The sequence below is a fragment of the Panthera pardus genome, unplaced genomic scaffold (assembly GCF_024362965.1).
Source record: "Panthera pardus isolate Hobbes unplaced genomic scaffold, ASM2436296v1 HiC_scaffold_13, whole genome shotgun sequence".
NCBI lineage: Eukaryota > Metazoa > Chordata > Mammalia > Carnivora > Felidae > Panthera > Panthera pardus.
The window spans coordinates 50,505,589-50,519,399 of NW_026526688.1; the positions used below are offsets into that span (position 1 = coordinate 50,505,589).

The 13,811-nt window shown below is 34.4% G+C and overlaps 1 protein-coding gene across 9 annotated transcripts in view; it reads left to right on the forward strand.

The window, feature by feature from the left end:
• HMBOX1 (homeobox containing 1) overlaps positions 1-13,811 on the forward strand; it is a 192,942-nt gene that overhangs the window by 92,825 nt on the left and 86,306 nt on the right. For all 9 annotated transcript variants that reach the window (XM_019440899.2, XM_019440900.2, XM_019440901.2 and 6 more), the window contains exon 4: positions 6,026-6,111. In XM_019440899.2, the coding sequence (XP_019296444.1) occupies positions 6,026-6,111 (86 nt within the window). The remainder of the gene's footprint in view (positions 1-6,025; positions 6,112-13,811) is intronic.

Genomic DNA, 13,811 nt, shown 5'->3' on the forward strand with positions numbered 1-13,811 from the left:
CACATTCACGTTTCATCATTAAATGTATACATGTTTAGGCACTGTTACCAGCATTTAATTTACAAACTGCCACTTGTTGTATAGTTAGGATACTTTGTCCTATTCTCTGCTTCTTTGAACTTCTACTTTGGTTCTCTAATCATCTAGGGGGTCTCACTGAACTTTCTGGCTCTCTGTGGTCCTCTGCCATTTTGTTCTCACCCACACTGGCACTCCTCCTTTGTACCCACTTCTAATTTTTCTCAAGTTTGCACATAGTAACCTTAGATCAGAGGGAGAAGTTTATTGCATGACTATTCTCAACCTTTTAATCATCATAACAGTGCTGTGTGTGAAGTGGAGCAGAAAAATTGAGATTCACAAAATTTAAATAACTAGCCCAAGAAAACCTAGATATTAAGTGGCAGAGCCTGAATTCTGACCCACGTCTTTATTACCATGTCTCTGGTATCTGTTGCCTCTGTAAATAAATTTTTCACATCTGCAGATTTCAGTAAGATTTTAAGAACAGTGGTAGATACAACACAAGACAAAGTTGTGAATGCCTTAATGGGCTGTTCCTCCCTCCCTCACCCCCCACATGCATTTGCCACTTTAGATCATTTACTAACCAGATGAATTTTTATTTGGTAGAGTGTTAGAGAAATTTTTGAGCGGTGGATCTTTCAGTATCCTGTGCCCACATGGGGCTATCCTGCCCTCACTAATCACTCAACACTATGGTGACATTATAGTGAATTAGATTTGGTGGCTGTAAGTAGGGAGAATGAGTACCTGCATGCCTTCCTGTCTCCTTTTCTAGATACATGTAATTCACATCTTGCATGCTCACATTTCCCTGCGTCTACAGCACTCAACCGTAAGATAAATATTTTTCAAATTACATAAGCCGTTGAGTTCAGACTTAATACCTAATAATTTCAGGGCACATAAGGAAATTTTTTATAGAAATTAGGTTATAATTGTATATTTGATCAACTTGTTAGGAAAGAATCAGAAAGAAAGTAACTTTTCTCATTTTTAATTGATCATGGTGAAACAAGAAAGAAACTAGAATGTGAGCTCTCAACACATTATTGAATATATAACATTTTAGGAAGAACTTTAAAACCAAGAGCTAGAATGAAAACCCATTTCACATATTAATATTTTTAAAATGCATCTATTAACACACATATTTATATACTGTTGTATATATACATCCGTTTATATTACAGTGTACATCTATTAAAGTGCGTCTGCTCTTTCACGTATGTATTATAAAATAACAAGTAAAATGAGGCTTATGAAGAAGTCATAAACAATGCCATATATTATAGGTGTTATGCTTAACTACCCATGTACTTAAATGTTAGTATTTTATACAAACTGCGTTAGTATTTTATACAAGATCTAAGACTTTATTCTGAGTGGTTATCTATATGCCTAACAATAAGTGATTTAGGATATTTATTTTCTAAATTCAGTTATCATGTTGTTTATACATATAGAGTAGCTTTTCTTTGAAAATTATCTTTAAAATTTTTAAATTATGCTTTGTCTCCATGAGTAGAAATTAAAGGAGCAGATTTTTATTTAAAAGCTAAAGAATTTATATGTAATTATATTTTCTCACCTGTGAAATAGTCTTTGTAGGGACTGGTCCATCTCTGGAAGTCTTTGAGATAGATGGCTACCTTTAAGGGGTCCTAAAGAATGTGTAGTGTATATCAACTGAGAAAATACAGAAGATGTTAAAGCATACAACTTTTAAACACGTAGTCTTTAATAGCCTTCATTCTGGAAATGGAAGGATTGCCATTTTGAACTAGCATAAATAACTCTTTTTCCATTCTGATTTAGGAAGCTTAAACATACCTGAGATTAAGAATTTAGAGCTGTTTTATAAATTATCTAGATCAGGTTTGCCGTACTACAACCTTTTATCTTCAACTACAAATTTGTTCATTCACTGAACAAATTAAGCTCTATTATATGCAAACCCCATGATGAATAAGACGCAATCTTTGTGCCAAAAGACTTCACAGGCTAGTAGGAGCGATAAGACCAGGTCTGGGGAACTGCTATAATACAGAATACCATGTAATAGGTTAGCATGTGAGTAGTATAATTGAAATGATAAAGTTAGTTGTTGTAAGAAAGAGATCTTTCTTAGCTATATCAGGGAGAACGTCTCTGAATAGATGACTGTTAAATTGTGTCTTAAAGAAAGGGTGATTCTACAAAGAGGCATTCCTGATTAATTCATTTGGATATTAAGAAAGGTCTGTGGGTAACAATGGAAAGTTTAGCAAGTTATAAAAATAATGACAATGGAGGGTGGAAAGGAAGAATTTTATCCTCATGTGGAAATCACCCAGATAGATGAATTCAGCATGGCTGTGATTTGGAAAAGGTAGTAGGAGGAGATGACATCGATTTTAAGTGGTTCGATGCAAATAGAGTGGTAGATTATCTTGGAAGTAAGCCATGGAATCAAAGAAGATCAACTTGTGTTTCACTTTAATTTTGTAAGACTTGAGGAGTACAAATCATGAGGAATGTGAGATTTTTAAGAGAAGTGAATCATGATAAGCACTTGGTGATTAAAATAAAAACTTGAAAAAATTGGTTTTCCTAAAAAAAAAAAAAGTGAAGAAAAAGGGATCCATTCTTTTTAAAGAGGATGAAAAATTTCAAATGAAGACAGAAAGTAAGCAGTAGGAGAATATAAGGAAGTTAGATTTGGAGTAAACAAAAGAGTTTTTGCATCAGGAAACTGGTGATTTCAGAGTTTTGATGTGGACAGTAGGAGAGCCTTGTTGTTAAAGAAGACTGAATGAGGGGGAATATGTGAAAGTTTAAAGAACATAGTTAACCCTGTAGAATGGAGGTCTTTGAAATACACAAGAGAACTGGACACAGTGACAGTTGAATGCTATTACTATTTTGAAAATACAGGTCTCCCCTCACCCCCCGCCCACCATCTGAAAGCTTGAGTTATACCACTTCACTTTTAGGAAAGACCTACATTCGTACCTGTTTTCACTAACCGAAATCCGAAGGAGATTTTGGCTTTTACCAAACTAATGTAGCTCTTTTATAAAAGCAGAGTGGCATACGGCGAACCTTCAGAAAGCAGGGGATACCTATACCTGATGAAACCGACTAAACACATCACTACCTGTGTCTAAATCTTTCCATGGTGCCTTGAAGCACCTGATATAGATGTTTACTTCAGATGTAGGTAATTATAGCAGATCCTTTGTTTCTTCTTCTGGGATTCTTTCTAGAGTTTTATAAAATAATAGTCATTGTTTAATGGTTTTACAGTTTCAAAAAAATTTTCATTGAAGAATTTTTTTTTATATTATGCACATATACACACATATACATACATTTAATACTAAATTTTATTTAAATTTAATTTCCATGCTTGGAGAAAAATTTTAAAAGCCTTGTGATGGTGGTATTAATGTTCTCATTTTACCAGATGATGAAACCAGGGTCCAGCTTTATTAAATGACTTGCCCAAGCATATCCTTATCTTTTAAGTCTTAAGTTTTTCTTCAGTTTGAAAAAGCTTCTCTCTGGTAAAGCAGTTGACTAAAGAGGTTTTGTTACTATTATTTTTTTAACTTATTTTAACTTGGTACTTAGGAACTTGCCAAGTATCTAAAAATATAGTCTATGGGAGGGTAAATGAATTGCTGCTGTTTTGCAGACTTTTTGAAGTTCTTTTTGTCTTTCTGCAGCCCTTGATAATGTCATACTGCAAGGCTGTGAATAATTCACAAATTGGATATTTCCTATTGGAATAATTGAATGTTATCTCCTCTTTATGATTTAGTGTCTACTCTAGGTGAATTTGATTTAAAATAAATTGATTTAAATTCCAATTTAAATCCGTAGTCAAGAAAATACCATTTAATCATTTTTCCCAGAAAGCACGTTTTTTATTTAACCTTAATAAATATTCTGTTAAACTCACTTTTCATTTTCCTAAAAGGATAGTCTATACATTGCAATGCAGTGCTTTATTTAAATTTTTTCAGATTAATTTTGAAGCTGTATCAGAGACCAAATGATTTGGTTGTTTTATTTATGTAAGGCAAATTCATACTGCTGAAATTATCCCTTGCGCAGGTATTTATTGGTGGATTTTGAGAGCCATTTGGTCTATACTACCTGTATTATACAGAGCAGTTTATTTTATTTGACTTTAAAATGTATTTAAATGTATTGTGCCTTTTTATTTCAGATACACAGTTTTAAATCAAATGAGAGTGCATGTTTTTCAAAGAAATAACTTCCAGTATGAACAAGCATTTTGGAGGGAATCTAGCCAGTATCTAGATCAGAATCTAGAGGAGTATGAGAAATTTTAAGTATTGGATTAGGCAGCTGTTTTCTTTCTTTAGGAATTTTTTTGACTAGCATTTCTAATCAGTAGGTCAGGAATATACAGTAGAGCTTCAGATTGAAAGCTTGTCACTACTATTACTTCTCTGTTCTTTTCCAGAATTCCTGAAAGGGAACATTGGTATCCACTCACACAATGTATAGCCCCTCCTCACGAAAGGGCTAACATACCTGCTCTAAGTTAAATCACAACTGATTATTTTTGGGTAGGATCTTTTCTTTTGTTACTCCAAATAATCTTTAGAAAGACTTGGGCTCCTATAAGTAGTTTGGAAGTTTGTGGTTCATTTACAAAATGATTTGTAAAGATTTCGTGATCCTTTTTTCTCAGATCAGGGGTCGGAAAGAGTAGATGGTAAACATCTTACACTTTGTGGCCAAGAGGCAAAATAGAGGATATAATACACATACTTAATACTTAACATCTAAGAGGGAAAAAAAAGTCACAGATTTTTATTGACAAAATACAATATTGAATATAGTTTTTAAAACATAGGCCTACCAATAGAAGGATGGAATTTTTGGTGAGGAGATAATACTTTGCTTAATTCATGTTCAGAGTTAGTGTTCTCTGTCATCACATAATGACTGCAAGTGTGAAAAACATTCTTACTTAGCTCTTACAGGTTGTATAAAAACAGTTGGGAGGCCAGATTTAGCCATAGTTTGCTGACCCTGTATGAGATTATAAATTACCACTATTCTGTGGTTTTTTTGAGCTTGATCAAAAATCAATACTTTATTTATGTAATCCTTTTGAACATAAAGTATTCAAAGAGAAATTGGTTGGTTTTAAGGGTATAAGTTTTACTTAAAGTGTATTTGTTGTGGTGGAGAAATAGAAGTCTTGCCTTTCATTGTTGTTCTAGTAAATGTCTCGTCTTGTGAGAATTTGTTGTTGTCTTAGTGGAGGAAAAATTAGATCTATAATATGTATGTAATCTCAAGGACACAATATAGTTTTAAGTACTCTATATTACATATAATAGGAAATTAATGTTGCCTTTTTATATTAAAATTCTATATTCATTTCATCCCACTTAATTTTTTTTTTTTTTTGGTTTATACAGGAAAAAGAAGGCAAATTAAAATTTTCAAATGGCTAATGTTTTTAGCAGTTGTAAGAATGATGATGATTTCTGTTCCTTTAACAAAGGTTTTAAAATGAACATTATTTATGCAGTTTCATAGTTAACATGCGAGCCCACAGTCTACTCACAACTGATTTTTGTTGTTGTTATTGCTTTTTATTTTTCTAGGATTTCTGTCTGTGTAAGGTATATTCATTCCTCAGTAATGAAACTTAGTATATACCATATGGCAGCCTTGTTCCTAATGTGAATTATACACAGCATGCGATTAACCATCGTCTGGTATGAGACTTATATCTACTGTGGCATTCACTAAAGCGTCTGTCTGATGGTGTGATGTTTTAGGACTTGAATATTTGGTGTTTCTTGGTTTGTTTTAATTTCATATTTTCACACAAGCTTGGTCTGTTTACCTTTATTTTTGTGTTCTTTCTTTCTATGTGCTCCCCACCTCTCTGCTTCACCTTTCTTAGCAAAGATGAGGATTTCTACCTTCAACATACATTGTTGGTCTTGTCTTCTGTTTTTGTTAGGAGGGACAGCAGTGTGATAAAAGAGGAAATCAAAGCCTTTCTTGCCAATCGGAGGATTTCCCAAGCAGTTGTTGCACAGGTAACAGGTAAGAGCTAAAGAGCCCTTTATTCTGGAATCATGTCTAGTCTCTGCCTTCTGGTGCAGATGTTGGAATATTGCTTGCATTTCTGCATTGCAGCGCAGACCTGTCAACTTAGGCATAATAATGTATGCCTATGATTTAAAACCCATTGTCTCTGATATCATGAAACTTCTCCAGTGATTTTTTTTTTAAACTGGTGCTAGTAAATTTTATAGCATTTGTGATAACCACAAAATTCCCCATTTTATGACTAAAAAAGGGTCTCTGGTTTTCTTGTAACTGACAGAGCTTATGACACATGCACATCCAACTGCTATCTACATTTCATGTTTTTAAAAGCTTGCAGTCCTCCTGATTCTCGATTTTACCAATTAAAAAATTATCCATGAGAGTAAAGGAAGTTTTTTTTTAAGCCCTTTTCATATGTGAAGCTCTCTTCGAACTGTTACTGAGAAGATAAGAGTTATCATTGTCTTCTCTTTGTTCTTTATACACCATCCCATTACCCACCCCACCGCAGCCCCATCTCAAGTATGTGGTGTATATGTGTCATTCTCTATTCAGATTGCGTTTTTTATGGAGTTCTTAAATATGGGGGTAGCATGTCGTGTTTGTTGGTATGTATTCTTTCTTTCTTGGATATCAGTGATTTATTTATAAGACCTAATATAAACTCAACTATATCTTAGTCGTTAGAAGAACTGGAAACTCTTTTAACTGCATTTTGTATTTGGTACGTTGTTGTATGTTGTACATTAATGGATTTAAAAATTAGTTTTTTCCTCCTCCCCTCCTTGTTTGACATGCCGTTAGCACCTACGTGACTTTGGGCTTTTTAGCCTCTGCATCTCAGATTCTTACCTATATGATGAAATAGTTGGATCTAATTACATAGTACCTTCCAATTTTAAGATATCATTTCTGTTCTCTAGACATCGGTATTTATTGAAGCTAATTTATGTAAAAAAGTTGTTATTGACCATCAGTATGGTAAAAAATGAAACTTGAGATTTCAGAAGTCTTAAATTTCATCCCAAGAATCAACCAATTCTAATACATATGTGTGTGTGATATATAACACTACTAACATACTTTTACAAATGATGCCTATATTCATGGTAAAAGATTCTAATTAAAGGCATATCCTTCCATGTAGAAATCTTTCTTAATAGAAGGATGTGTACACATTTAATTTTTATACCTTTCAATAGAATATGTAAAATACATTTTTACCTTTATCTTCAAGGATTAAGGAATATGCTAAGGGCATTGTAAGGGCAAGTTAAGTGGGTTTTACCAAAACCCACTGATGTGCACTGTGAAAAGACAGAGTATTGTCTTTTCAGGGCTTTTACTTTATCTCTAAGATTAGAAACAATAGTATCTTCTAGTTTGTCAGCCACAAAAAAGAATAAAACTGTAGTGTTATAGAACGGTATTATAGAGTTGGTTATTTTTCCAGGTGGAAGTGTTTTTGAGGATCTTGAATCCCCCGAATCTTGAGTCATCTTAGACTTTTAAAATAGTAGCTTTTGGGGTGCCTGGGTGGCTCAGTCAGTAAACTGTCCAACTTTGGCTCAGGTCATGATTTCACAGTTTGTGAGTTCAATACCCACATCTGGCTCTATGCTGACAATGCAGAGCCTGCTTAGGATTCCCTCTCTGCCACTCCCCCACTTATGCTCTCTCTCTCTTTCAAAATAAAGAAATAAACTTAAAAAAATGAAAGTAAATAAAATAGTAGCTTTTGAAACCCATGTGACATTGATTCACATTATAAGAAAATACCTTTAAAAGGAATTTCTTAGGAATATCTAAAGGGAATAGCTACAGCATAGTGGATTAAACACAGTAGTATTGCCTTTTTGAAAAGGGAAGCTGAAAGATGTTTTAGCGTCTTGCTACTCAAAGTGTAGTCCGTGGAACAGCATTATTTGGAGCTTGTTAGAAATGTAAAGATACAGAGTACCACCCTAAACCTGCTGAATCAGAATTTTCATTTTAACCAGATCCCCAGATAATTTGGGTTTGAGAAGTACAATTCTAGGAGATTGGTAAGCTTTTCTGACATTAAATTTCAGTGGACTGGCATATTTTTAACATTGTGCCACTCAGTAAGAGTCCTCATAATGCCATCTTGTGGTTCTGAAAATATTTTTACATATTTATTATTTGTTATATCACGTGACCTTTATTTTGCTTCTATAATCATAGGATTTGGTACTGTTAAAAACTTCTTCCCCCATTTCAACCTCAATCCAACTTATTCTTCCTCCTCTTCATTCCTATTCCAAAAGCTTGGGCACATTTTCCCTTGATCACATATCTTTAATGGTTCTCCATTGTCTGAAAAATGAAACTCCTTATAGTCTGACTCCAGCCTTCTTTTTATTGCCATCTTCTCTTCAGTATTCTCCCTAACTAAATTTAGATACTCACCATTTTCAGAATTCTCATTTCGATGCTTACAAATCATTGTTTGTGCCTAGTATGCTTTTCCCCTTCACACTTCAGCCTTATAAAGTTCTGTTTATCAAGATTACCTTGAGGTGCCTGGGTGGCTCAGTTGGTTAAGCATCTGGCTCTTGATTTCAGCTCAAGTCATGATCTCACAGTTGGTGAGTTCAAGCTCCACATCAGGTTCTGTGCTGATGGTGCAGAGCCTGCTTGGGAATCTCTCTTTCTCCCTCTCGCTCTGTCCACTCTCTCTCTCTCAAAATAAATAAAATTAAAAAAATTTTTTTACCTCAATTATTACCCTCATTCTGGCTTCTTTGATCACTTTAGCACACGTAGATCTCTCTCTCTTTTTTTTTTTTTTTTTTTTAATGTTTACTTATTTTGAGGTGGGGTGGGGCAAAGGAAAAGAATCCTAAGCAGGCTCCTCACTCTCAGCTCGGAGCCTTATGTGGGGCTCAATCCAATGAACTGAGATCATGACCCGAGTTGAAATCAAGAGTCAGATGCTCAATCAACTGAGCCACCCAGGTGCTCTTAGAATTCTCTCTTTATGAAATCAGTTACACTAAGTTCACCACTCTTAGGTACTATGCCTCATTTCAGTTATGCATTTTAGAGTAAAGTTATTTAAAAGCAGTGATCTTTCAGGGCACCTGGGTGGCTCAGTCAGTTGAACATCTGACTTCGGCTTAGGTCACGATCTCATGGTTCATGGGTTCAAGCTCTGCATGGGGCTTGCTGCTGTCAGTGCAGAGTCCGCTTCAGATCCTCTGTCTCCCTTTCTCTCTGCCCCTCTCCTGCTCATGCTTGCTCCCTCTCTGCCAAAAATAAATAAACATTTTTTTTTAAAAAAGCAAAAAAACAAAAAAACAAAAACCAGTGATCTTTCTTGCACATTCCCAGAGAGTCAAGCATTATACATACTTTCTGAAGATTTCATGTTTACCTAGCTGCCTTGTAGTGCTGTCTTGTAGGGTAAAAGGAGTTTTAGTGAAGCCGACACAAGCTGAACATATGAAAGTTTATCCAATATTAACTTTGTCCAGTGACGTTCCCTCTCCAAAAATAATTATTTGTTCACCAAATGCTGCGTGAATTTCTGCCCTTAAGGAATTTGCATCTTTCTTTTATCTGCTTTAATTCAGTTATTTACATAAGGCAGGGGAGTGAGGGTGATTTATAACAAGATTGTTTCATTGTCCCATTGGTCAACTTAGTGAATTCATTTATTTCTCATGTATTACTGTGTTGCATTTTCACCTGGCCCATCAAACTAGCCTCAGGGTCAGGGCTTTTCATTCTAGAAAAGAGATCCAACTAGAAAATAGTGAGTTAGTGAGAATCCATAGAAAGCTTGTCCATCATAATTGGCATACCTGGCATAGAGAAGCCTACATAAGCTTCTAGACATCTAGGACTCACTCACTAGGGGTACCTGATCTCAGCGTATAGCCACTTTTTGTCTTTAAACAAATTAGTGAAGTGTATCTTACAAGAATATCTCTGCCTGATGAAATCTTCCCAAAATAAAGTTTAAGGTGTGGAGCCCCAGAATCTATGTCCTGTTATGGAGTCTTTAAAAAGTTAAGTTCAACTCTAATATGTGAAATAATGAAATAAATCAACCTTGAGATAAAAATGAGAATGAGTAGGGCCTAACAAAAGAGATTGCTAAATAAAAAAAGTGTAGTGAGGTGCAAAATTATAACACATGTGCTTGTTCCAGAAACTAATACAGAGGCTTCTTTTTATAGATTTGGAGGATTTCTATAATAAGATAAACAAGAAGTTCATGGGTGGGGTCTGTATAAATAATATCCTACTGATAGGAAAAATGACAGTATAAACAGGATATAATAACAGTGCCTGCTGAATTTCCCAGCATGTTATTTGTAGCTTCTTTCACAGAGTCACAGCTGCTCCCACTAAGGGTGGATTTTTACCTCTGTAAGACGTCGAGCAAGATTCTAAATTCCGACTATCAGTGGTGGGATGGGGAGCGTAGCCCTTGCTTGAATAATAACCCACACGTGGGTTTTATATTCACTTTCGTGGTGAAACATTGTCTTTGGCTTTTAGCATTCTTAAAACATGATTTTCTTTTTATATGACCTCTGGGAAAAATCAAGCAGGCAGAATAAATGAGTAAGTGGGCAGCTCGAGTGAGTGCTTATCAGCCAAAGAAATACACTAATTGGATTCTTACCCTCTTAAAGTGGAAAAAGAAAAAAAAGTTACATCTGTGTCTTTTAAGAAATCATAATTTTGTTTTCTTTAATGGTAGTAGTATAATGAAAAGACAAACTTGAAACTTTAGAATACCAAAGTTCTAGTCCTTCTATCTTAAATAGTCCTGGGGAGAATCATATAGCTTCTCTGAGCCTCTGTTTTATTTTAAGATGAGGGGCTTTGACCCAATATTTCCAAGTATGTTTTCTAGTTAGCTGATTCTAGGCTGTTTTTAAACTAAGTACATTTAACAAGTGTGGATCTTACTCATATATTAGTGACTCTGATTCCCAACATGTAAGAATTTGTGTAAAGAGAATCTCTGAACTGGTTTTAGAAATGTTCCAACTGTACTGAGATCATTTCTCTTTTTCAAATGTATCTTTAAAATGAAGTATGAGAACATTGCATATTCAATTTATATAATAGTTTCTTTACAAAGTGGGTATATATTGATCCTCTCCCTAATCAGAGAACTTCATACCAGCTACTAAAAACCAACTAAAGTGTACATACACCTTTTTAAAAAATAGACTTCATTTTTTAGAGCAGTTTTAGGTTCACTGCAAAAGTGAGTAGAAAGTAGAATTTCCTTTTGCTCCACGCCCCCTACACATGCACAGCCTCCCTACATCTGGCACGTCCTCAGCATCTGGCACTGAAGTGCTACATGTGTTATAATGTGTGAACCTACATCGACATCATCATTGTCAAAGTCCATACTTCACATTACATATAAATGGTTTTGTACATTCTGTGGGGTTTTGAAAAATGTGTCATGACAAGTATCCACGGTTGTTGTATCATAATATGATACTACGATTTCACTGCCTAAAAATCCTGTGTTCCGCCTATTCATCCCTTCCTTCTTCCTCACTGACCCTTGGCAACCACTGACTTCTCCATGGTTTTGCTTTTTCCAGAATGTTACCATATAGTTTGTAGCCTTTTCACATTGGCATCTTCCTCTTAGCAATATGCTTTTAAGATTACTTAAGGTCTTTTCATGGCTTACTAGCTCATTTCTTTCTGGTGCTAAATAATATCCCATTGTCTCAAAATAACAGTTTATTTTTCCATTCACCTACTGAAGGACATCTTGGTTGCCTCCCAAGTTCTGGCAGTTATGAGTAAAGTTACTATAAACAAGTAGAATTTATGTCTACATTAGGAAGGCAATGTTGATAGGGCATTTATCACAGACTAAAGAATTGTCCTCTTGTCATATAACCAAATATAATTAATTGTCTGCTTATTTAACAAGATTTTATCAATTCCTATCTAATGAGTTTCACTAGTTTTAGGTAGATCTCCAATTTGAAGGCAATTATCTGTCTACAAAAAGGGCAGATTTCTGTATTTGAGATGTAACTTCTGTCTCCAAATTGAAGAAGATTAGAGGTTCTGTTTATTAGGAGAAAAACGTATTTTCAGATCTTTGAATGGATTTCAGTTACCAACAATATAAATATTTTTGTAGAGTGAATTTAAAATTTTCTCTGGTTTTGTAGACTCTAGAGAATAAGAACAGATGTTGTCCTGTGGTTCAAAAAATTCTTAAGTTTTTATCTCATTTTCTTCTATCTTCTGCAATTTGTTGGCTATTTTATTACAAACACAACACATTTTTTTCCATGAAAAAAAAAATCCAGCTTCTATATCTGAATACTCACATTTTCCCACTTTGGTGATAGCTAAATGAAAAGTTGGGATGAAATAATTTCAGAGGATACTTTTGTTGTTCGAACATCAGTTTTCTACAGTTCTTGAAATTTGTTGTCCTACCAGGGCTTTCATCATCTCAAAGGCAGGGTATAGGACTGTACATTTTTAGTGTCAAAGTTATGAAGGTTGGTTTGCAAGTAAGAAGATTTTTCTTCCACCTGTATTTAAAGTGGAAATTATATTTAAAAATTTTTTATTCTACCATAAGCTTTGACAAAAGTGACTAAAAGGTTAGACACAAATGGCTTTTCCCCCCAATCAGTAATTTTCATTTTTGTTTCTCCCTAATTCTTGTTTCCTAAGATTGTGGAGGAAAGTGTGTACTTGAGGTATAAATATTACTTAGGCAGTTTTATAAATTATTTCTTACTTAACCCAAGTTAATTTTCCTTGTATTTAAAAAAAAAAAAAAGCGACAGGGATAAATGACAAGAAAACCTTAGTAAGAAAGTCAGAAGAAAGTCAAAGAATACCCTAGTAAGAAAGTGTCTGATGAAGTAACAAAGTCTAAATTTCAGCTGAAGTCCATGTGAATCATCAGGCAATATTATAAATAACTTCCTGCAGGAGAAAGCTCTGAGGGATAAATAACATTTTTTGTAAACATAGATATGGTCTTTTGTGCATTAAGGAATTATCCTGTTAACTCTTGAAGTTTACTTAGCGATAGATCTTAAAGGATTTGACATCAATTGCTACAAATAATTTGTTGTCAGAAAGATATACTAGATTTAGTAGTGTGTAGTTACTAACTTTTTTAGGTAAGGAACTGAAGCTTGAACTAACCAAACTAACCAGTTTGGGGGCAGTGACAGCTGAGACATCTGTGAGGCCAAATTCTTTTGGCCTTTAAGAAAGCCTTTAATATCAACATGGGTCAACTTCAGCTAAATTTAACTATGTCATGTGATCCTCACAAAATAAACTTGAGGTATGCAGGGGAAATGTGGGTTTTTTCTTTATTTTTAATCACTTTATAGTCAGATAAAATTTGTGTAAGAGTAGAGTTCTCTGAATTGTACCAGATTTATACAGTGGTATAACTAAAAGCAAGAGATAAAACATTGTCAGTATTTCATTAAGTTCTCTCTTGCCTCTTTGCAGTCACATACCTCACCCCACTGCAAGTCCCTGCCAGTCACAGATCTATGTTCTGTCAGGATAGTTTTGTATTTTCTAGAATATCATGTGACTAGAATCTTACAATGTATACCTTTTTTTAATGTCTGACTTCTTTCTTTTTGTGACTTCTTTCACTTAGCATGATACTTTTGAGATTCATTAAAGTT